The sequence below is a fragment of the Salarias fasciatus genome, chromosome 7 (assembly GCF_902148845.1).
Source record: "Salarias fasciatus chromosome 7, fSalaFa1.1, whole genome shotgun sequence".
Taxonomy (NCBI): Eukaryota; Metazoa; Chordata; class Actinopteri; order Blenniiformes; family Blenniidae; genus Salarias; species Salarias fasciatus.
This window is the reverse complement of record NC_043751.1, coordinates 20,323,876-20,349,343: the sequence shown is the minus strand read 5'-3', so window position 1 is coordinate 20,349,343 and position 25,468 is coordinate 20,323,876. Positions and strand designations below refer to the sequence as shown.

Here is a 25,468-nt window from a genome sequence, read left to right as displayed (position 1 = left end):
TGTGTTTCAAGGCGGAGTTTCTTGGAGAGTTTGCTGTAATGTGATAGAGCACGGTTTTCTGTCAGAGTCCCTCAAAAAGTAACAGCTAGAATGACCTTTATTCTGCAAATTAAGCTGTTTTTGCTTTGCGATGACTGATAGATCTTATTATTTCAGCAAAAGTGCATTGAGCATTCAGCAAATACCCTGGAGCCATAGCAACTACATTAACAAAAGTTAATGAAATATATGGCGGCAGGACCTGGACTTTGCTTTACTTTTGAAAGCTGTGGCATTTACATTCTATAATGTGGAGTAGGATTGAAAATAACATACACCATGGCATACACCCACATCTCCCCTTTACCGCCTGTGTAAATACATCAGTGCTTCAGCCTCCACTGTAGTGATGGAGTGTAAAAGCAAACACATTGATTTTTGTCAATGAATGTGTGTCTTTTCGGGTGAGTATAGGTCATGAAGAAAACTCTTCGTCCTGAATGATTCACATCACAGTGAAAGTTGATTAAGTGCAATGTGATGCTAACATTTTTTTAAAGGCCACAGGCTTTGGCTCCTAAAACAGCATAGCTAGCTGGCATTGAAAAGCAAGAAGACATCTGCAATTTAGATTCAGATTCAATTCCATGTTAGCTGTCCCAGAGGTCTGACCATGTCTGCATCTGATTATGCCTGCATACGTTTAATTAATAATTCGACAATGCACAGCATTGACGCCGGACAGCCGGGGCTCTGCAGGGGAATAGATTGGCTGAGCTTGATATCCAGCCACAGCCTCTTAGCAAGGAGCAGAAACGATGAGCTCAGGCAGATTTCAGATACAAGGAGCTTCACCGTGCAGCCGCGATAATCCCCCCTCCCTCAGGTGCAATCCTGGGGAGGAGCGGCATGGACTACAGCTCACCACCGACGCCCGGCCGGCTCTGATTAATGCACTCATCAGTCCTTTTCTTGTTGGTTTTAATGACAGGCGTGTCCCTGGTGGGAATTTTGGTGACTTTTTGCAAATACTGCTGATGCGTCTGCTTACATCCGCCACTTTTTTTTTTTTCTTTTGGCGCTTCGTGAAAAGACCTCTGCCAGGAAGCCCAAGCATTCTGACATGACTAGGCTGTCAGTTACAGCGCGAGAGGGGACCACACAACACATTTTCCAGCAGAGATACAGGATACACGAGCCGAGGAAATGAGCAGCGATACCATCTCAGCATGTTGGGATGTGTTATGCTTTGTTGATAAGGCTATTATTCATCATTATGCCTTAGACAGCAAAAATCCACCCTCTGTCTCAGGCATATGGTTTTTATTCATAGCTTACCCACCGCTTTGCATTTGCAGATGAGTTGTGCTGGCTTTTATTGCTAATTACTGTGGAGTTTCTAAACGATTTCATCACTTATTCAGACGGTAAAGAAACCAGACGTCCACCGAGCAGCTTTAGTTATTCCTTTTTCTTCTGAGAACTGCATTTGTTAATCTGAAGTAGAAAAATGAAAGGTGGCCTTGTCAAAAAACATGATGAAATTTAATATTTAATGTTAATTTGTCAGAATTGAAATGGCACTGAGAGTCATGAAGAGCGCTTTAAAAGGTTGGGGAAACGAGCTAAAATCAGCGTGATTCACTTGATAAAAGTCTCCTGAAAAACGAAGGCAGTGATTCATCACGCCGAACAAAGAGCAAGACATTTTTTATTACTTGGTAAATAGGAAATCCCAACATAGCCATTTCTGTTGAACCGAGGTTAAACAAAGTTATTATCAGAAAGCCTTTTGTGCTGTGAACCGTGCACGGGTCCTTTATTTAAAACAGCGTCTTCAATCTAACTTTAACTTTAACCAGAAATCTAAAACAAAAGAACAATTCAAGGTTTAACAGGTCAGGTGTGTTTGCCAAACACTCATACATCACCAGGTCGCAAACAGCCTCATCGGTTACGCGTCTGAAGTCTCCGTGGGATAACTGAGGTGGTGATTATTATTCACGTTTCATATTATACAGTAATTCTGCGACACAATCAATGATGGATGGTCATCATCCTGACAAATGCAGACAGGGAAGAGTTGTGGTCATGCCACTTTCGGCTGCCCATATGTGATTGATGATGAAAGTAGACAAATGAGTCACCGTGCTCAACTGTCCATTAATAGCGTGATGCCTATTAGAGTGTGATACCTTGCCTCTGGCGCCTCTCACAGAGGGACCTCGTCACAGCATTTTTTTTTTCTCTCTCTGCTTGTTGCAGAGATGAGTGTGTGTGTAACCATGTGTTTTTTTTCCCCAGGTATAGAAATAGTGCGATTTAGTTTGAAAAAACAGAAATGAATCCATTCTGGACATTGCAGAGTGCATCCAATAGTGACATAGAAATATCTGCTGCACTGTGCCTGTTTACCAAAACGTTATAGATGCATCTTCTCCCGGCTCGTCTGATCACTCCGAGTGAGAAAACCCTGGCTCGTTTCCAGTGTCTGGTGATGGATCTTTGTGCTATCAGTGAGGCGCTTTGAGCCCTGTAACATAAAGCCCCAGCGCTTATTCAGCACCCGGGTACCTTGCTTGTGATCAATGGCCAGCAGTCAGGACACTGAATGGAGCACAGATTGAACCACATCTGGGATTTGGATGCTGAATAACAGCCCACTCAACAGCGGTGACTCATGAATAATACAGCAGCCGGCCGAGCGTCCCATCTCCGTTGGCCCCCTCGCGGGCCTTGCTTCCGCTCTCAGACCCGTCCAGAGGAGCAGCAGGTCAGGGCACAAACACTTGGCACCCGCCTCGAACCGGCGGCATCAGGTAGGAGTCCAGCCCACCGAAGCCATATGACAGAGGGGACGATTAAATTATCATCAGCTTTTGCAGACGGACTGAAATACAAAACCACTCGATGTTTCCGCGCACGGTGCATTCATGCCCTGCATCTCAACACATCTGACCCATAAGGTGGAGCCCCGCTGCTTTAGGTTGTGTCGGCAATTGATCGTTTTTCAACATGAAATTATACCTGGTGGCAAAAGGCCAGAAGTCAGAAATACAACAGCAGAAAAATCAAAGAAAAAGGACTAAAAACAACTAATTCAACAAATGCTCAGCTTCCGAAATGTGGGAAAAAAAAAAAAAAAAGGAAAACAAACACAGCTCAGTCGGACACCCCCGGGGCTCACCACCCAGCTTCAATGCGGTGCAGGGGATCTGAGGGTCAGGAGCCTTCAGATACCTTTTCCCAGCATGCTTTTTTTTTTTTTTTTTTTAGTTCTCCTTTTGATGTGTGAGAAGAAATCTTGAAAATAATGGAGGGCGAAACTTAATCTTGATAACAATTTATGAAACACTAATTTCTTTTTCAGTTGAACTGACATTGTTGTAAGTGGAATTGAGATAAAATCATCTTTTATATAAAAATAACTTAAAATAATTAAACATACTTTAGTGTAACAGACATGCTGACTGCAGACTATATATAAAACGTAGCATATACAGTATTTTATGATATAAATCACAAGCTTGAGAAGAGGTATGTTTTTTATTTTTTTTCATTATAAAAGTCCTATAGATCCTAACAGCTATTAACAATAATATCTTATAATGTGAAAAACACGAGGAAGTCCATTCAGCATATAATTGCTACTTGGAGTGTGATGAAGCATGTACGCCTTCAAAATGGGGGGGAAGTGAGAGAGAACAGTGTGCTTCAAACTCTGTGAGCTGTCTCCCCAGTTTATTGTGTTTATATTGTTAGATCAGAGGAGAAAAAAACTGGGGAAAAACTATTTTATCTGACATACATTATTTTAAAATACTTGCAGCTCTAACATGATGCATGCATTGCCGTAATATTGTTTGCAGTATGTGACATTTTTATTTGCATTACGCTGAAGTTTTCATGGAAAAATGTAATATATGACATAATTATATCCCTGTGTGATACACTGCCGGATGAGTTTTAACAATGTGGACTAGACCTCTAATGAAGCGGATGATTTATAGAGAATGCATTTCAGTGCATGGTGTCTACAGTGTAGCACAATACTCTGTAAACTTTATGAGAAAAAGAGCAGTTTTTGTTCAGTTTGTACCTTGTAAAATTCCTCTGGAGGTGAAAAACACACTAAACTTTCAAAATGAAGATAAAAAAGCCTCTAAACTTTAATTTGGAGTTACAGTTAAGACCACAAACATTTATAGCCATTTCTAGTTGCTTTAGCTGTTTTACTGTTTGTATTTGTCATTTTAATTGCTTTTGATCTTTTTTTTTTTTTTATTTTTGGTTTTTAAACTCCATTCATCAGTTTGCATCAGTTTTAGCTGCATTAGGCTCTTATAAAGGTTTTTAACTTTCTACGTTACTTTTTGTCATTTACAAATCTTTATGTCGACAGCCAACATACGCGTAAACTACATCTTTGGCAGTAAAAGCAAATTCTCTATTTTGCTTTAAATTTCACTTTAAAACTTTTCGGTAATTGGATCTGTTTATCTTGAGCTGACTGAGAGATTGGTCGGAAAGTCAACATTTGCCACCTTCAGTGAAGGGCGGCGGTCAGCTGGCGTCATGGGACAGGACTCCAAAGAACAAGATAAGAGCGCTTGAAAGATCATCCGCTGTGCAACAAAAATCAGAAATAATTCTTGCATTTCTATATTTACATATTGATTTTGTCAAACCGACAGGGAGCCTCTACAGAGGCTTTAAAGAGCCGCATGTGGCTCCAGACCTGCGGGTAGCAGAGGCCTGAACTCGTGCTTAAAAACTGGATCTCAATTATTGAATCAGCAAAGTTTTATCACAATCACTGGCTTTTTTTTTTCTTTTTTTTTTTTATCAGTCAGTCTACATTTCGGTTTCCTTTTTGTCTGTCACGTCAGTGATGAAAACAGGCGCCTTCTTCTCGTATTCATCAGGCAGGCTGAGCAGAGCCTCTCTTTTGTTCATTTTTTTTAATGTATTCAGCCTAAGTAGGCGTATTTTGCTCAAGTGGATTCAAGGACATTTAAAAGGTCACGGTGGCAAAAATTGGGCATACATCTTTAATGCAAATCCAGCTGATGGAGCTCTCATTTCACCAAATTGAGATCACCTGGTAGCAACGTACATGCTGCCAGAGTATATTTTCAGATTTAATAATCATGATGGTAAGTCATTCCTCTTCCATTCATTGACAAGTGATCCAGAAGGTTAATGTGCTACACTATCAGAGGGAGTGCACCCCTGATATGGAGAGGGGTGGGGGAGATACAGCTTTTAGCTCAACATAAATAGTCTGCTGTTTTAATTTAATTTGTTATTTTTGGATGATAAATTCCTCCTACACCTACACGGATTCTCGTTGTGAGAAATCCCACCGGCGCTTTCATGTCTGGGAAGTTTTCTGCAGACTTGGCTGATTTCACTGATTGTGAGGTGGTAAACACATAGCTGTAAATAGCGAAAGAATGTTTCCTTCACTTTTAAAGATAATATTGAGAATATTAATGTCTCCCTATCCATTAAAAAAAAAGAAACCTCTCTAAATGGAAATGTGATTATCTGAGTCACCTTATCAATTAGGATCCCTCCAGCCTCTATAATGCTTCATTCTCCGGGACATGAGGATGAAGGCTGTAGCAATCTCAGGTGACTCTGGTTGAGTCACGGAGTTCATCCTGGACAGGTCGGTAGTCGATCACAGAGACTTCTTGCTGTGAGGATTGAGTGCTACCCGCATTTTTAAAAGCTGGCAAAACAACTTTAGAAAAAAGCATTTTTTGAAATGACCATTCATTCAAAATGATCGTGTAGTTGTAGGATTGCGACAGATGCTCACACACACTTACTATCACACTTATGGGAATTTCAGGACCTTCAGTTAACCTCACATGTTTTGGGGCTGTGGAAGTATCCCAGGGGGGAAAAAAAAAATCAACTCAGGGAGAACATGCAAAGTCCACACATAAAGGTCAAAATAGACTCCAACCAGTGAACGTCTTGCTGTGAGGCCAAAGTGCTGTACACTACACCGCAGACTCATGTCTCCTGTAAATCTCTCCCTCAAGTTACTTCAAGACACAGAACCAGTAACACAAATAAAACAACGCCATTTTCCATTACATTTTCTGACATTACACAGCTTCTTGATCAGTCCAGTGATCACTGTGAGCGCTTTGATTCCTTCAGGTAAAGGATGTCGTCTGACTGAGTGCTCAGGTTTAACTGAAGGAGCTGCTTGACACACGAGTTTTTACTCAGTTAATAAAGTCAATAAGGCCTCAGCTGCAGACACAGTTCTAGTGCGGATGCTCCTTTATTTACTCTCACAATGACACTTTGCGTGCACTTTCTGATAACAGGTGTGTACTTTCGGCGCACTTGAAATCGAGTGGACGTCACTGGAAGGACTTCTCCTGTGAGTGGAGTGCTCGTCCCTCTGCCGAAGCGCATACATCAGTGTAACATTTTATGCCCGCTGTTTTCCTAAGTGTAATGCGAAGTCCTCTGAGATCTCAGGGAGATTGTGTGCACAGAAAGCAGAGCGCATTCACGCGCGGTGGCTTTTCTCTTCCGCGCTCCCCCCCCACCCCCCCTGTCTGCTTCACACACCGCTTACCCTGCGACATTTGGGACGAGTTTCTCACTGCATGGCTTCTCACATCTTGGACACTGACACAAAATAAATGAAGACACAAAGAAGACACAAGGTTCAGAGTTGGAAGGGGATGGTGGCTGAGGTGTGAAACTATTGGGGTGTAAAATTGCCCTGGCAGCTGCGCTGTTGTTTCAGCATTTCATGGCGAGCTGCTCAGCTCCGCTCCGCTCGCCTGTTCGCCGTCTCTTTCTCTCTACCTCTGTTCATTTGTTTTTCTGTCCACATCACACCTCCACCAGGGTTTGGCCCTTGCTCTGCAGAAGCTGTAAAGCTGAAGTACAGTAATAACCATCTTGGCCACTAAGCATACATGATTGTGTGCACTCCCCCCCCCCCACCACCAGAGGACTGCTGACTAATAAAAAGAAACGGTTTGGGTTTTGGTTTTGCGCTAAAAATGATCATGGCAGGAGGGAGCAGAAGGTTCAACAAGCTAATATTCGCAAGATAATTTGTCCAAATGTGTCCAACTGTTCTCCAGCCGCTCTCATTACATGCAGTCAGTCACAGGGAGGCTAATTGTGTGCGAGGAGGGGAAGAGCAGCCTTACTGGGGCATGCAGGAGCTGGCTGGTGCCTCCTCCTGGTGGCAGCAGGAGGCCGTCGCTTGGCCGTGCGGAGAGGACAGACGCGGAGCAGAGGGCACCGCGACACATTTGGCTGTCGACGTGAAGCCCGGGGTTTGGTATTAAAAGCGTGCGGCGAATCGCAGCGACGGGCACAGCTATGTGACATCAAGCGCATTGTTATTTTGGTTCATTAAGTGTTGTTTCACTAATTAGATTTTCTTGCAAAAAAAAACAAAGAGGTATGCTTAGAGGTTGTAATTGGTGACATGTTTATGGTCGTACATTGTGCGATGTAAGGTACTGAAATATAATTAATTGCACAAAAATGCGATGATGTTTGACAGTAGAAAAGCCACAGGAAAAAAAAAAAAAAAACGAGGGCAAAGTTGCTGTTTTCTCTATTTTATTATCTATATTTGATGATCATGTTTACTTACATTAATTTCACAATTTCTGCTCTTTCTTTGAACCTCTTCTGAACAGATGGCTGGTCCGACTCGGCTGCTGTCCTCCCTGTGTCTCTGATTCTACATTCATAAAGCTCGCGTTAGACTAGATTAGTTTCTCTGATGTCCATGAAGCAATTTCTCATTATTGCCTGTGGTTAAGAGTGGGCAGACTCCCGCCTGCCCGTGCACAGGACAGTGTTTGTCTGCTCTGACAGGCTGCACAAAGTCTTTGTGCCCAGACCGAAAGAAATAAAAGTATGAGGAAGCTTCCCTCCACTGGGCTGTGTCTGGTGTTGGCCTGCCCTGCAGTAAGGCAAGGTTATTCAGATGAAAGATGGTGTTGAGATTAGTGAGCCCTGCCCGGGCGCGTGGACGTCCAGCATGCCGCACTGCGTGATTTATGAGAGTCGTGATATCGGTGGTCGCCACATGAATAAACCATGTGAGCAGAATTAAGCTCCTGTTAAACGACGCACGGCAGTTTCCCAGGTGCCACAACAAGCCGGCAGAAATCACAGCCATGAAAGTTGTGCCGCGGCTGTTGCTCAGCTGCCAGAGACACCTGAGACGGCTTTCTGACGGAGCCACAGTTTGAAGTTCTCCTCTCAGGATTTATTTTGATCCCTGGGAAAGCTCATGGTGTTATCAACACTTGTTGTTTAAAGACCGTTCTTACTGTTCTAGTTTTTAGGATCACATGATGAAAACCTGGAAAAAGATATCTGACACCGAAGTGCAAATGGGTGAATCCGAAGCGCTCGCAGACGGGGTGTGGCTTCGGCAGGGAATTATTTCTTAATGATGCTGCTACAGGTTCGAATCAGTTCCATTCCTCATTGGTTCCTTGTTCTGGTGGTAAAGTGTCCTTGAGCAAGGCAGGACAATATTAGATTCTGGGCTCAGTTTTTTTATTTATTTTTTATTTTTTTGTGTATATTTGCTAAGATGTGAATAATAGAAATGGAAATGTATGCTTCATCATCTTTATTATTATTAATCCTAATCATCATAATGATAAACATTCTCAAAATCTAAGCTGAGCAGCTTGAATGACAGGTGCTGCGGTGTGCGTGTGCGTCCATGTGTGTGTGAATTGCTGAAGCAGTAGAAAAAGTGCTGTCAGAGTGAAATTTGCCATTCATTGCTTCACCTTTCATCAGGCCAGTGACCATAATTAGTCACCTCCTGTATCCTCTAAACTCACTGTGACAAATTAATGACAGCCACATAATGCATGATTAAATAATTGTGCGATACATTGAGATACAGGAGGCGCTGCTCACCTTCTGAACCTGGTTGGTGCATGTACTCAACGATTAAAAAATGCAATTTGATCGTTGGCTCTAATCATTTAAAACATCTACTATGTTAATATGTTGATTTTTTTCCCACATATTCTTTATGTGTATTTTAAGTTGTTTCATAATTTTGTGTTGATTTTGATCATTTCACTTCCTAGCAAATGATATTGTGTTTCATTTTGAAGACGCTTGTTACAAAACAAAGATTTGTGGCTATTTTACTGAGTGCAGTGAAAGATTTAAGTAGACGTAAAAGTACTTGTGCAAAAAAAAAACAAAAAAAAACTGACTTAATTCGTTTACAGAAGTTAAAGTACAGAAGCAAAGGTTATCAAACACAGTCCTTCACCCTAATTACAGGGCTAAAGCTATGTTGAGTCACCATGGGCTCAACAGGTTAGCTATTATCAGTGACGCAGATTAGGGTCTGTAAATGGGCAAATTTGTAGACAACAAATCAACCAGTTGGACTTTTACGTCAGTGGCGGTGCCTTCTCTCGTTTTTAATTGATTTTCTCCCCGTGTTGTTTTGTCTCTCACAATGTCTGATGATGTGTAGAAAGTACAGATTTTTGCAATAAATCTTTTAGCAAAAAAGATAAAAGTTTGAAAAAAAAAAACCCCACTCAAGTAAAGTGTGGATACCTGAATGAACTACTTCCTACCTGCATGTCTCTTTGACACGGTGTGCTCAATCAATACAAAGCTATAAAGATTTGGAAATCACACACGAACGTTTCCAAAGAGAGAATTTATTTTTGGAACACAATGCCGCAACCTAGTTATTTCATCTTTGAGGGAATTATTTGTTCAGTGAAATTGTTAAAATCCCCACAATTGGCTTTTAAACAACTGTTTGTCTGTGGAATTAATGAATAAGAATTGACATATTACAGAGAGCGTGGGAATATTTGTCTGCTGTGCAGCTTGGTCGCCTCTCACACAATTACTGAGGTGCCATCAGATTGGGCTCAGAGAACATGTTTCAAGCCTGAATTTCAAAACTGGGGATGTCAAGTGTACAAGATGTGGGCATATATAGCAGTGACAAAAGGCTGAATAAAACATAGCACTGGGTTGCATTTTGGGACATTTTGTAAGAATGAATTCAGAATTTTGTATTGAAGGTTTGATCTTTATTTGAAGCAATGTGTCAGGACGTCCATCCCACATATGCTGCTTTGATTTTGACCTCTCTTTCAAAATCAATCCTTGCAGCAGACTAAATTTCATTTAAAAAACATATACATAGAAAATTCTCCTGTGTCGATTCACATGTTGCATGTTTTTCTCATTTGTTTATGTACTTGACGAAAGCATAAACCAGGTTAACTTTTTAACTTTTTAAAATAAAACAGATAAAATAACTCATCTGATTTGAATAAAGCCAAGATATTCTATATTCCCCCATATATTTCAGCAGAGACACTTTGTACAGTGTTGTGCTGCTGCAGCCAAGTATCAGGACTTTCTCTGAGAAAATTGTGAACTGCATGCATATGAATGTTGTGCATGCTGATAATCTGAGTATTGCCCATCTCTTTCCTTCTCCCTCATGCCCATCTTTACCGCTCCTGAATGCAAAAACCGAAAAAGCCTGGCATCTCAGTCCAGCCTAAGATCTTCTAAGCCCAGCTGAGTTGATCTGCTAATGTCCATAACCATAACTAAGCGGCATTACGGCTGGAGAGTCCAGGCTGAGATTGGTAGATTGTGAAATGAATCCTGAGCTGGATCATGTCAGGCTAGAATTCCTAATCATCGAAGTGTAATAAAAAGCAAAGTGCCCAGGAGAGAGATCAGGTATAAGACATTGCCGCCTTGGCTCCACTTCATGCTGTCAGCATTACTGAAACTCCCATAAATGCAATGACAAACACCCTCTTGAGCTTTATGTCTTCTGCACACTCGCCATACCAGTGCATGTGTTTGGTCTTCCAGAAGAGATGTGCATATAGAGAAGAAAAATATAGACAAGCTGGGTAAATAGAGGGGAAAAAAAGACAAATAGTAACATTTTACATCAGCCATAATGCAGATATACACTCATAGATTATAACATCCATTCAGTGGAATGCAATCAATAACATCTTCTCTTAAGTACTCTTCAATTATTCAACATGAGCAATATTTATTATGCAGTCTGACTCCATTAGTTATAAATGAACCTTTTTTGGTAGTAAAATGTTTCATTGGAAGCATTCTGTGAGAGTACAGGTGCAACCGAAACAGTAGAATACACTGGAAAACTTCACTTGTCCTTAAATGAAATTCAGACAAGTGGAACGTTCATATAACTTTGTTTCACATGTCTGTTTTATTCTAGGATTGTGTTTCAAAATATTGAAATATTTTACACAATCTTTTTTTTTTTAAACTGGAGTCTGTCATTGTCACAATTGAAATTAAAACATTCTTTAAACTTTTGAGTTTGCTAATATGAAGTAAGTAAAGCTTAATTTAATTATACCTCATTAAATCTCCATGTTTTCCAGATATGACACAAGTAGTTGCTTTTTAAAAACTGATTTTTTTTTTATTCTTACACTTGGAGATATTTAAATGTGAAGCACAGTGACTTTCTTTCAAACAGTTACACTGTACATTTAGGAAGACATTTTCTTTTATCAGTCCCCTTATAAATTCCATTTAATTATAAGAAAGTATGGCTGCACATAATAAAACTATATTTTTATTAAGCTCCGGAGTGTGTATTAATTAGTCTTGTGAGCAGTTCAGATGGAGTTTTCCGTCTGTTGCGACTGTGCTTGTCAGAAAGCCAGCACGTCCCCTGGCATGTTGATGTTCTCTCCTCGTGGCCTTTAACACATCAGACGCTCAGGTATGTGGCTGAAAGCAGCGGAACTGGTGTCTATGAAGCGCCACACCATGGCCTCTCTAATGAGGCCTGACTCTTAATGACTCGCAGCCCTCAGCGAGAGACAGGGGATGGCCGGCAGTGTGGCTTATCTCATTGGCACTCTGTGCGGCGTGGTTACACCCGTAACCTTTAGATCACTCCAAATTAGGTTGCTGCGGGAATCCTTCAGTAGTGATTACAAAACAGATTGAGTAGCTGGAAGAATCCTCATAAAAATTGTATGTGAGGCTCTTCGCTTGAATTTAGAGGTGGGATAATGGGATGATTGCGCGAAGGCATGTAACGCGTTGACGCTCACAGCTGATCAGGCATTCTCTCGTGCCGCCTCGGACAAGATTGCAATACCAAGCGGTGTTTCCGTTGACTGGTTTCGATTATGTAGATGTAAATGAACACGGCCAAGACAAAAAAAGAAAAAAAAAACCTGAGCATTGTTCTAAACAGAGAGATGAGCCCGAGAAGCAGCTGGGGTCCGGAGACGGGAGGTGAGCTAACTCGCAGCAGACAGTCATGCCTGCTGAGCATCATTCATAGAGGAGCGAGCGAGCTGGTCAGCCAGGGGACAGGGTGGTTAATTGCATTGCTCTTTAATAAGTCACACATGCTGGAGACACATGACTTTAATCATGCAGATGTCTCTGCTGATAGGCAGTCCGGGGTTGCAGAGGTGGCTCCGTCTCATCACCGTCAGCTTCTGATGTTAACCGTAGGCGTCCATGTCAAGAGTCACAAGTCCTTATAACCACACGCCGTCGTCCTACGCGCACAATGTGACTCTATACTCCTGTTCCTATGTCCTTTATCCGATTGCCTGATAGATGTTACTATTTGGGCCTTTTGTCAGCAGGATCAGATGCGGCGGCGCCACAATGGGGCGGGTTTCATACTCTCGGCAATCAAAGTGGTGACGAGCAGGAGAGAAATTCATTTAGGGCGAATGAGGTCCCCGGAGAACATTTTGTTTGGTGTAAAGTGAGCAGGTTTCAAGTGAAAACAGAAGAAAGCTGTTTTCATGGATTTCAGGAGGGGCGGGGGGAGGGGTGTAAGCCCCAAGTGATAAGCATCAGATTGATGTAGCTTGTCTGTCTTGTGCGCTGCTCTTTGCTCGCGCGCCGTACGCAGAATCGACAATGAACAAGCGCTATTTAGACGTAGTGCAGTACTATTAAAAGTGAGTTTTGTTTGCTCTGAAATAATTCAAGCAGGAGACAATGACAGGGATTTTGCTCAGACTTGACAAAATATCAAGTAGTTTCTTGTCCTTGACATTTTTAGAGTCAGTAAGCTGTTACTGACACATGCTGTGCTGCACACAAATGTCTCCCTGAAGGTAGATTGTGACCACAAACGACTACGTGACCTGGCAGTAAACTACAACCAAGACAATAATTTCTGTAACGTTTTTTTATCGAAAAACACTGCTTTTTCTTCTGTCTGGATCATTGTTTTTTTATTATTATTATTATTATTATTAAATGTAATTGAATTAATAAAAGCCACACATTCACATTTTACAACTGAGGTCACTCAGATAATGAGTGAGGAATTTGAAGGATTCTAATTTAGTTTGATGTCACAGCTCGGATTATATGACCATAACACACACCTGCACACACACACTTAGGTGCAATTTAGAATACCTGGTTTTTTCCAGGTATTCTAAATTGCACCTAGGTGAGTGTGTGTGGTTTTCTGTCTCTGTGTTTTGACTTCCTTTGACATCAACTTGGACGAAGCAGTTTGAAAGATCGTGATCATGGAATTCATCACCATCTCTTTCAATTTTAACTGACTGAAAGTCAATTTTACATTAAGTTTCAAAATAAAACGATCGTAGTATTTCTCTTAGTCGATCACAGTAAACCAAAATGAACCGTAATATATTAACAATATGTATTTTTAATGTGTTCATATTTCATAATGTGTCATTTTTGCAGGGTTTCAGTGTTGACGTCGTTCTGCTGATGAATCTGTGCTTATCGTTATTAGCAATGAGAGTGTATTGTGGTGTGTGTGTGTCAGACAGCTGTGTGACTGTGCTTCTGCACATTGAAATTCAATTGCGACTCTCTCAATGAACACATTCGTAAGTACAATAGATATAATGAGTACACCAACAATTTGTCAGTCTTCTGTCTCATTGTCCAGATGGACCTTGAAAAGAGTTTATGTGCACAAAAAAAAAAAAATGTTGAATTATTTATTCAGGCAACAACAAAAACAGATATATCATTTTGTTGTTGTCATGTTTACATCCTAACTCAGGATTCACGGCAAATTGAAGGAGGAAGATGCTCAAACCTGCCCTCTGACCCTTTCGGGGTAGCCGTAAGAGGCGGTGCAGTGAGAGGGATGAAAAACACATCAATGCTCTCTCCAGGCCTACATTATCATTGCAATAACGCTCGTGTAGGCCTCGTTAATGAGTGCGGATAACGTAATCTTGTCACACTGTGAACAAGCCTCTCGTATTGTTTGAAGTGTGAACAGAGTTCATTGTATCGGCCCCTCTTGAGTTAATGTAGGCTTTTATTCCTCCGGGCCAGTCGGTGCGTCTGCGGATATATCAGGTAGGTGGGAAGCTGGGAAAATAGAACGAGAGCCGTGTGGTCGGATGTGGAGGCTGCACGCAGTAAACTGGCCTTTCAAGAGCGGCTTTTTTTTTTTTTTTGTGAACTATATGCCTGTTGAGATTCTTGATCCCATAAGAAATTTATGAGTTTGTGTGCGTGCGTCCGTGCGAGAGCGAGCAGGGAAGCATGTGTCTTCTGTGTGTCATCATAAGCTCATTATTTTTCTTCTCTCCCACAGATCTGTGACCTGTCATCACCTCTCCCAGTGAGTGTGTGTATCTGAGCTCAGCGGCACTTCTGTCACTTTGTGCTCCCAGATCTCCCTCAGCAGCCGCAAAAAAAAAGAAGAAGAAGAAGAAGAAAAAAAAAAAACACTCCCGGGGACTACAGGCTGCAAGATTAGGTGAGCTTAAGGCCGCATGCCTCCGGCTATTAGATCTGTCACTGTCTCTTCCTTCAAGGGCTCCGTGGCACTTAATTTGCTTGTGGCCATCACTCTAACAGCTACTAAAAAGCCATTGATTCATTTCATTTCGCCACGTATTAAGGATAATCCTAATTTTATCACCTCCTGGCCGCATGCCGCAAGCCTGTGACAGAGAACAGAGAGGTTTGAAAAATGTGATGAGCGATGAGGCATTGTGCTTGTCCAGAGCCATTCGGAGAAATGACTGAGGGCGGTGGTCTAATCATCGAAACAATAAAAGCTTTCTAGTCCATCAAGCGCAGAAGCCTGTGCTATTTAACAGGATTGTTTCAGAGAAGTGCCTGAATATGAAAGGAGCCAGACCCTTTAACATATGTGTATCTTGATTAATTGTCCTGTTAAGGAAATGAACATGACTTTAACCTCTGCCTGCTCAGATGAACTGCTACTTAGAGGAAGTGGAGGTCTGATTGATTTTCTTTCACATGTGAGTGAACTACATGCAGCTATCAATGCAGCAGATTAACTGAACATGTGAATGCCTGTGTTATTGGATACAGTCACTCAGAAATATTGAACACAGCCTTATAACACACCAAAGCTTGAGCAGAGCACAGATGATGCTTTACATACATACACACCATTACTACAGGTAGAGCCAAGCAGAGACACGTTGGTTATTCTGGAGTCAGATTCTTTTGTCATTTTTTTATCAGGTTTTTTTGTGTTTTTTAATACAATGCATGAGTTTTTCGTTCTCAGAGGGCCACAGTCCCACACATCAACCCCGGTACAGTTACTGCATACGACATTCGCGCATTAACACCGTGTGTCCATCATGCAAATGCTATATGTGCACTTCTTATCTTCTGTATCGATTTGCTAAGGTAAGGCCTGCACATGTTGAGAATCCATCACTGTCATGTCCGCTGATCATATGCTCCTGTGTCGCCTGTATGTCTAATGAAAAGAACCTGCTGGGCTAAACAACTCAACATGCCTGTTTACTGTCACAGGAAGGTTTCATCTCCGCATGTGTCAGTGTGTCCTTCTGAAGGTCATGGCTAGGGTACATTCAGTGATATGCACATATTATTTTGCTACTATATTTGAAGCTATTTTTTTTTTTAAATGTATTATTTGCATGAAGGCTAACGCTATGGCTTTCAGCCAGACAGCTTACCATGAGGACAGGAGCCATGTGAGAAATAGTGAACCTGGCTCCGTACGAAATCCTCCAATCAGCACTTTAAAATTAGTTTTTTGATTGAATTTTATTTGGGTCATTCTAACTTCCTGACTTTACAGAGATTTGTCAGCGAGCTATAGCATAAAGCAGCACACCCAAAGTTTGGCTTGTTTTCAATTTGAACACAAAGTGAAGCTAATAAATTCCATCCATCCATCCGTCTTCTGCCACTAATCTGGGACCGGGTCATGGGGTGAGGATGCCCTAAGCAACGATACCCAGAACTCCCCGTCCCCAGACACTTCCTCTGTAGCTCCTCCAGGAGGATCCCGAGGCGTTCCCGGGTCAGCAGAGAGACATATAGTCTCTCCGGTGTCCTTGGTCTTCCCTGTGGCCTCCTCCCAGCAGCACATGCCTGGGTCGCTGGAAAGACCCTCCCCCTTCCCCTTTCCTCGGGCAACTGTTTAATAATTTTCAAATACATTTTTTATAATTAGAGATTATTTTGGTACATGTCAAAGACACATCACATAACAGAATATTCACCTATCTTTCCTGCATAAATGTGACTACTGGTCAATCTTTTAATTTTTTTTTTTTTTTTTTTTTCCATGCTCCCCTCTCACAGGGAAGGATGGGGTCACCAGTTGCCCTGCTGCCCCTGCTCCTCCTTCTGGGCTTCTCTGATATTGCATTCAGCCTGAACCCAGATGATCCCAACGTGTGCAGCCACTGGGAGAGGTGAGGATATTGTCATTTGTCTAACACAGTAGATAAAATATTTAAGATGTTGGGCTGCCTGACGTTGCCCGTCCTGAAACTTTTTTTTTTTTTTTTTAAGTGTTTCTTCTCTGGACCAAAGTTCCAGATCTATTGTCAAAGTCCACACAGTCGTATTGATCGCGCACAGCTCAAGTCGCCAAGCACTGAGAGATGGGAGGAGCTGCAGCTTCAAATGAAATACGGAGGCAGATTGATCAATGTACTCTCATCCCAGTCAATCGTGACAGCCATAGAGCCTGAATAATTATTAGCTGTGCTGGGCAGTGTCACTTATGAGAAATAAGCAGGAATAATTTCTGTCCTCGATGCAAAGGGGAGGAAAGAAAGCTGTGAAGATATATTATCTGGATTATTGCCTGACCAAGGTGAGGGTACTTAGGAATGGTGGTTCCACCTTGTTGGCATCTAAATGAATTTCCTAAGTGGGCTGTGTTCTTGGCTTTAAGGTCCTCCAATATCCTCAGAGTCCTCTGGCTACATAGATCATAAACATGTACTTTCTTTGCATATCACTGTTAATCCATCATTTTTATTGGGACTGTATTTATCTTGTTACAACCCTCCCCCTCTTTTTGGGGAGGAAAATGTTATATTATCTCAAACCATTATCCTCGTCAATATAACTGCAGCAGTGTTTGGTGGAAAATTTATGGAAGTACAAATTCAGAAATCTTGAAGAATAAACAAATATTAGTGACGGTCGTGAGCTAGATAATATGCATGACTGCACCTTAATACTGTAATTATGGGCAGTATTGGCTGCAAACAATTAGAAACAGACAGAATGAGCAGCAATCTTGACTATTATGACAGGTCAGGTCAATATCAGTTTTTTTTCTAGTTGTAGCCGTTTTAATTGTCAGGATTGCCTGAAAGAAACTGTCATCCAAGCTTGGATAAATCACATCAAAATTTAGAGGAAAATGCATTTTAAAAATAAAATGGGCCTGTTTAATAAACTTTTTTGGATGGAAACGTTAAACCTATATAGTGATTGATTGTGATTCATGATGAAAGCAGAAGAAGGGGGGATTTTTTGATGCTGTTAAGAGGTGGGGAGTGTTACGCAATGACAAAAGAGGAAAAGAGATTAAAAAAAAAAATCAATTTTTGTTTGATCAAAGAACAAAGCTTTAAAACTTAACACACTCTCACTGTAGTTTTCCCTTCAAATGATGTTCTTTAAACACGTCAATTCATCAGCTGCTGATAATGATATCCTTCATTAAGGAAAACACGGGAAGACGAGCTCCCGAACAAAACTTGCTACTTGTTGATGTTAATTAAAATGTAACTGTGTGTGTTTAAAGGTTAAGATGAGTGTTTTCCATAGAGCAGAGAATGTGTGGAAAACTCCTTTCTCCCGTGGGAATAGACCCCCACCGCACCGTCCTTCTTCGTGCCACTCGTGTCTTTTATACGTTTGTCTTTCAGCTACGCCGTCACCGTCCAGGAAACCTACGCTCACCCGTTCAACCAGATCTATTACACCAGATGCACAGACATCCTCAACTGGTTTAAATGCACGAAGCACAGGTGGGTTTGCATTCGTCCCCAACAATCATCCCCATATTGACTCCGTTTTTTTTTTTCAGGAGCTCGACCTTTACCGTCCCCCAAAATCAGAGCCAAGTCTATAAAGGCCACAGTAAATGTCCTTGTTAAAGGAGCTGATGGAGAAGTGGTCAGAGCCAGGATGCGTCTGCCTGTAATCAACTTGTTTTGAAGATGTTGTTATATTATAATTACTCGATTAAGGTTTATAGTGGGCATCCAAGTAAATAAGCACACAGAGACTCATCTCTCAAATCCAGGCTTTTATGTAAGACGCAAAGCTGCTGAAGCTTTGAGTTCTTTTATTTCGCTTTATTTCACACGTCTTCAAAAAAATATCAAATCATTTGTAGCGTCTGTATGTTTTTGCCGCCCTTCGGAAAGGGTCACTCTTTACACCACGTAGCTCTCCCTGCGTGTCTGTTTCCCCAGGATCAGTTATAGGACGGCTTACCGGCGGGGAGTCAGGACCATGTATAGGCGCCGCTCGCAGTGTTGCCCTGGTTACTTTGAGAGCGGAGACTTGTGTGTTCGTGAGTATCCTTTTTTTTTTTTCTTCTTTTATACATCTTTGTCCTCGCTGATGACATTTTACGTTATGTCTGGTAGACATTTTGAGAAAAAAAAGATTTAGAAAAAAAGAAATATGAGGATTGATTGTGGCTGTGGGTGGCTTGCAGATAATGCCACAGCTCCCCACTGGGCTGCCCCTCCTCCCCCTCCTCCCCTTCCTCCCCCGCTTCAGTCTCCCCCTCTCTCCACCAGTCTGATGCTCCACATCATGACCACCCTGTTAGCACGCCGACGCGCGCGTCAATTTATTCACTTTAAGATGATCGAGCCGGATCTAACAAGACGGCGCGCTATTTTACACCCTAACCTGCTCTGCGCTGTCCTCTTCCAGCAAGACTGGTTTAATTGAAGTTGTATAACAATGAGAAAAATTAACGAGCCAGGGGAGGTGCTGGTTACAGAGTGAGGAGGTAGAGCACCCGCCATAAAAACCGCACCACTGTTCAATAACTTAAGAAGTACAGAAGCCCTGAAAATTGGATTGTAGCATCAAGCTGATAACAATCCCTCACTGTCATCTTTATAGCTTCATTAATGGTCATCGATTTCTATTTTCACAGGCTCACATCAAACTGAATATTTCTGCGTGTTGGTCAAATAAAGCCAGAACATATAACTTCTGAGAGTTATATTTTTTGGATAATCTTTCCTTTACCTAATGTTTTATTCTCTTTAAATGGGAGGAAAAATTGCGCTTTAATGCTTCCCTACATCGTTTGCAACACGAGGGAGTTTTCTGATACAATGGCTGCAGCCCCGTGGGTTTGCTCTTTGACCACCGCTGAGCTTGTCCTTGTCTAGGCTTTACTAGCCTCAGGGTAACAGATCCCCAGGAAGCCAGCCAGCAAAGAGCAAGAGCCGATGTGATTATATGGAGGTCTCGAGGAGTGAGGCGCAGCCTGATCAATAATGTATTCATTAACCATTTAACTGACAATAGGGGGATGTGGTCATTAATAGGCTTTTTAGGGCTCTAACTAGGTGAAACTGCCTCTCGAATGTGTTCTATTTTTATCACATTAATGGCCGTTTTCCTTTTTTTTTTTTTTTTTCATACGATAACATGCTGAGAGTGAAAACAGCTGCGCTCCCCTTTAACCCGCTCCGTTTCAGGTGAAGTGGAGAGGCCGGCCTGATAGGGGCCGAGAGGGCAGTTTTTGCTTTCTGCTGCCTTTGCAAACTGTTTCCTTTTAATCCTAGCACTCTCACTACCAGGATTAAGAGATTTGTACTCCCTGAGCTGTTTTGCATGCAGTGACAAAAGGGGGCATTATAGAGTAAATCGACCCAAAATTAACTCAAGTCGTCTATTTCAGGACATTTTGTTGTTTACTGAATGTAAAATATCCCTCCCCTGTGTATTGTTAGTTTAGCGTAGCGTTCTCCATGAAGTCTGTTTCATTAACAGTCAGAAATGTTTTCCTTTTAATCCTTCCAAGCTTTCTTTTTTTTTCTCCATTTCTTTTTTGTCAAATGGCAGCGCATCAGCGCTCACATTAGCTCCAATGAAAAACTGCTAAGAAGAATCTGAGGAAGCAGAAACCTTGGATGAACCAAAATTATCACAGTGAGAAAATGCTACTGACACAAAATCAGTCACATTATCTTAAAGGCTGTTTTTTTTTTGTTGTTGTTTCTTCTTCTGTTTTGTTTATTCTCTCGTTTGTTGATTCTGTTTTAATTTTCTCATGATAAGTTGAACTTTGATCCACTTCTTCTTAATTAGCGCTTGAAGTTTTCCAACTCGAGGTCTTTATTATTTCTGTGACCTTTGATCTGTCGTAAGTCATTACCTTAATATGTGGCCTGTGTTGAGGATGTGAGGAACTCATTTCCCTCCTAATAAGCATGATTATTACAGTTGTGCATGAGGAAGTGAGAGGAACTCGCTAATGACAACAGCTCATAATATCTTCAGAGGCTGACAGGCTCTGCAGGGCTATGAGTCCCTCTTTTTCTTTTTTTTTTTTTTTGCAAAGCATTTAGACCCGATGACTCCTGCGTGACTTTTGCCTGTCCACTGCTCGCAGAGTAATTTTAAAACGACTTTGGTTGCAGAATTAGTCTGGTTTTGATAAGTTTCACATTTGTGTTTTGATGATCGGGAAGATGATGAGATTTTTTTCTTCAGACAGAGATCCTCTGCCTTTGATTTCTTTTTCATTTTGGCTTTGTTGAGGGATTTCTTACATGCTTCAAAGGCACATTTTTAAAATAAATCATCTCTCTGTGAGATGGAGGCATGAAGGCGAAGCTTTTGCAGGAAGTTGTTTGATATGCTCTATAGGCACCTTTCTGGGATTGATTGAACTATTAGTGACGTCACAATTTCTTACACGTTTCTCAATAAATCCCCAAAAACAAATAAGCGAGTCCCCGTTGGCAGCAATGCGCTCCAGAAATAGAGCTAGACTACAGAGATCTATTTTATCAGACGTTTTGAAAGATTGCGGTTTGACTGAGAAAAAAAAAAATATTAAATTTATTAACACTGCGCGACAATCACCAATTAACTCCATTGTTCCCCGTTCTGATAACACCTCTGCATAATGAGTTAGATTAGCCTTTTATCTAGATGAAAGACTCAATTTTCCAACAGATTCCTTAGACATGAGTTAGGCAGAGTGATTCATGAATTTCAATTAAAATGAAAGACCTACCTCCTACTTTATTATGCCATCCCTTCAGTACACCGGTTCAGATCTCAGGAGAAGGGTGCGCTTTATCCTTTCTCCCATATTCAAAACTTAATTTCCATATTTCTTTTTTTTTTTTTTTCTAAAGGATGTGACACATTTGCATTTTCCCTGTTCTTGCTGATCAGAATTTGCTGATTGAAACTAAACGAAATCAACTCATCGTGGTGACATTGAATTCGTCTCCTCTTCTCTTTGAATACCCCGCATACTGTAGACTCATTGATTACAGGTAGTCGATCTCGCTGCCTTCGTCAGCACAAATGTGGGAGCTGTTCGCCCCCCTCCCCACTTTCTCCTCCGCTGCTGTAATTAGACTGTTCTCTGCCAGAGTACTGATGCTCAGAAATCTGCCCCGAATTATCTTTCAATCTCTGGTTTACCATTTTTGCCTCAGGAGCGTTTCTGCGATTAGCAACCGACTTGTGGGTCTTTGGGACTCGCTCCCGTTTCCTCCCCTCCCGCTGCATCCCTCCCACTGGTGGTGGATCCTAATCGAAGCCTGATTGAGTGATAATCTATAGTGGCTCTGTTCGCGCCTGCAGCCAGCTCCTGCTGACCCCTCTGCCTCAGGGATGGGGGGCCATACTGTTGCACACAGAACTGCAGTATCACCTCTAAAAAAAAGAAGAAAAAGAAAAAAAAATCCTCATAAATTCTGGCATACTGCCTTTTTTCAATTTTTTTTTTTTTTCCAAGTCACAAAACAAAAGTAAAGAACAAAAAGAAGCAGAAGTTGGTTGAAGTGTTGGACGAGGTCTGATCAGTTAAGGGGACGGATTGTCTGCTCGACTGCCCTTGGACTGTGTATCATCTCTCCACAGGCCATGTTAGTGGACTGCTGATTCCCATCAGGCGGGGGCTTCTCTCTTGTTGTATTGGCCTGACTGTCTCCTTCCTCAGATAAGAACCTGCGTGTCTTAACCCCGCTGGTCCGATGACCTTGGCGGCTATATATTTATTCATGCTAAGTTCCTATTTTTGTGATGCTTTTTCCTCCTTGGTTCAAAACAGTATAGGAAACCAAAAACTCCATGTAGGTCACTTTATTATCCGGCGAAAGAAGAGAAAAAACTTCCAACTCTTGTGAGCATGCTCCCAGGAATACTAATGCCAAGCCAATCAATTGGGTGCTGTGTTACTCGATATGAATGATCAAGAAAACTGCACACTTAGTAAACACTGCAGTGCCTGGAACTGCTACATTAAAGCATCAGTATATGACAAAGCGCCGGCTGATCAAATTAGAGGCGATTTACAGCTTGTCCCTTCATGGCTCAGCCTGCTGATAACAACTCATTGTGGAAAGCGAAGCTATGTTATCAACCACGATGTTGACCAAGGACTCAGTCTCCTAAGAAATCATTTAGCTCAGTGTCAAGTAGTGGAGATGGATGCTGAATATGAGTGCCATAGCTAAGATTTAGTCCCTTGATGATATTAGGCAGATATTGAGTGTTCAATTTTATGGCCCATTTTCTTTCAGCTGTTATCTTGGTGGTTTTCATTATGCTGTTTATTGGTGGTTTAATGATGTTTTACACTCTGCTTGTGTGTGTGTGTGTGTGTGCATGCATGTGTGTTAATGCCATTTTAAGTTGCCCTGATGAGACTCTTGTCTTGTGTGTGTCGCAGCTCTGTGCACGGAGGAGTGCGTCCACGGCCGCTGCGTGTCTCCTGATACGTGCCAGTGCGAGCCTGGCTGGGGAGGCCTGGACTGCTCCAGTGGTGAGCGTGCACTTTACTTCAAAATTTACAATTAGACTCATTTATTCCTAAATGGCTTTCACAGCCAGTTAGTCCATAAGACACTGCTGTGAATCTATTTCTTTTTTTGCCTGAAATATCCGTCTATCTCAAAGCTGCTTAGCTTTGTATCCTCTCTTCTTAGCAAACACAGCCAATGGAACAGGTAAGTCACAATGAATTCATTTTCATTTGCTGGAAGTGGAAGTGATTTGCTTGATGAATATAGCGGATGGATGGATGGTTGCATCCCCCCTGTGTCTACCAAACTCTCTGTTATGGGCTTAATCATGATTAGACGTGTGCCTTTGACTTGTTCAGTGAAGTGATGAATCGGCGCCGAGCTGAAACAAACTACTGCTCTGGCCTTCCTGTTTACTGGGTTAAACTCGGCTCCCACAACTGGATTGGAGGTTGGAGTTAAGCATATTCATCCTGCAATCAGCTAAATGCTGGAGGCCAGACAGGAGGAATGAATCTATTTACTCTTTTGTGAAATTTATGCTTGGAGAAAAATGTGCAGGACTGGACTGAAAACACTCCTCATGACCCACTGGTCATTTTCTACGTCAACATTTCTGACCCTCAATTCTTGATTTCGGCCGTTTACCCCCCTGGTGGCATTTAACTGTTGTTGCATATTATGAAATGAGTAATGGCCGGTAAAATCATATCAGTAGTGTTACTGTATAGATCTATGGTTTTCATTAGCAAGAGAGCCATTCCCTGATTAGTAACTGAGTGTAAATCAGCTGCTGGTGCTGCAGCTCCGGCCCGGTGGAGGTGGATTCATGGGGATAAGTGACAGGCCTGAGCTGTTTGCTGCTGCTCACGCCTACTGGGCTGGTGAAGGTCCAACAGGGGGAGGAAGTGAGGTCCAGGCCCTCGGGGACGCCTGTCCCACTCTTGGTTAGGAGTGCAGTCTTGTGTACCTTTCAGCCCGCAGGTGCTCCGCTAATCCACCTTGTTGAAACAGACTTGATGATTGAGACACAGGCATTATTCATAACTTTAGATTTCCATACCAGGCATGATTCCAGGCCTTTTCATTTACGAGCTTTCATCTGTAGAAATGAGAAATGCGTGCCAATTTTTAAATTAAATCTGCCCTCTTTTTTTTTTCCTTCATATAAATGGTTCAGCATGTTTTTTTTTTTTTTTTTTTTTGTCTTCCACTGTAAATTTTACTTTTCACCTGCACAGATAGGCACTGTGGTTTTAGTGAAGGCAGTTCTCATATTGTGGATTTTGTGGGCTGAAAGACACACACTGACACCTAATCAGTTCCAACACAATCGATGCCACGGTTTATTTGCTGTTTATTTCCCCACTATTGTGCATGAGTTGAGGTATTTGTGTTCACATGAAAGCCAACTCCCTGGTGCAGGCGCTGTTGAGAGGGCAGTATGAGCTGGTCACATGACAAAGGATGTGTGAATGTGATAAAAAAAAAAAAAAAAAAAAAAAAAAGAAGTGTGTCGCCCAGGCTTGGAGATGAAGAGCTGCCGTGGGATGCTGTGCGGCCTAAAGCTGAAGTGACAGTCTTTCAGCCTGTGATCTGGAGCTGGATCAAAGGCTTGGACCTCGTTTCTGGAGCAGCACCCACCATGAAGCAGTTTTGTATATGGGTCAGGTGGTGAAAATAAAGAGTTGAACTGCTTGTAGCCAGAGAAGAGAAGGCAGTAAGGTGGGAGAGAGAGATTCGGTGAATTGTACTTGGAATGGTGTTGAAGGGCTGGAGTGAGATATGCCTGTTTTTTATTTTCCCCTGCTGATGTCCACCCGCTGCAGCCAGAAAACATTTCATCCTATTCCTCGGCCTGAAGCCACAGTCCCACTGAGACCAGACTTGCCCTGTGACCTGCTTGGCTTCACGGGGCGTCTCGGACTCATCTCAAGGACGCACCGGTAGATGTGTGGCGGACCACACACACACACACACATAAAAACAGCTGAAGTGGATGTTTGCTGTTTGACTGTGTTTTCCAGATGCTGCCTTGTTTCCACATGTGGATTCAGAGCAGATTTTGTGTTCTCCCAGAAGTGTGATGAAAGATTAATTGCTGCTTTTGGTTGGTGTGATTGCTTTAATGTTTGTGTTTT

General features: G+C 42.0%; 1 protein-coding gene across 7 annotated transcripts in view; it reads left to right on the top strand.

Annotated features, from left to right (window-relative positions):
• megf11 (multiple EGF-like-domains 11) overlaps nt 1–25,468 on the top strand; it is an 80,978-nt gene that overhangs the window by 3,308 nt on the left and 52,202 nt on the right. For 4 of the 7 annotated variants that reach the window (XM_030096027.1, XM_030096024.1, XM_030096030.1 and 1 more), the window contains exons 2-7: nt 14,636–14,800; nt 16,642–16,754; nt 18,231–18,332; nt 18,783–18,883; nt 23,255–23,347; nt 23,511–23,531. In XM_030096027.1, the coding sequence (XP_029951887.1) occupies nt 16,648–16,754; nt 18,231–18,332; nt 18,783–18,883; nt 23,255–23,347; nt 23,511–23,531 (424 nt within the window). In that variant the 5' untranslated portion in view covers nt 14,636–14,800; nt 16,642–16,647. The remainder of the gene's footprint in view (nt 1–14,635; nt 14,801–16,641; nt 16,755–18,230; nt 18,333–18,782; nt 18,884–23,254; nt 23,348–23,510; nt 23,532–25,468) is intronic. The other 3 variants (XM_030096029.1, XM_030096026.1, XM_030096025.1) reach the window with 1 other exon arrangement.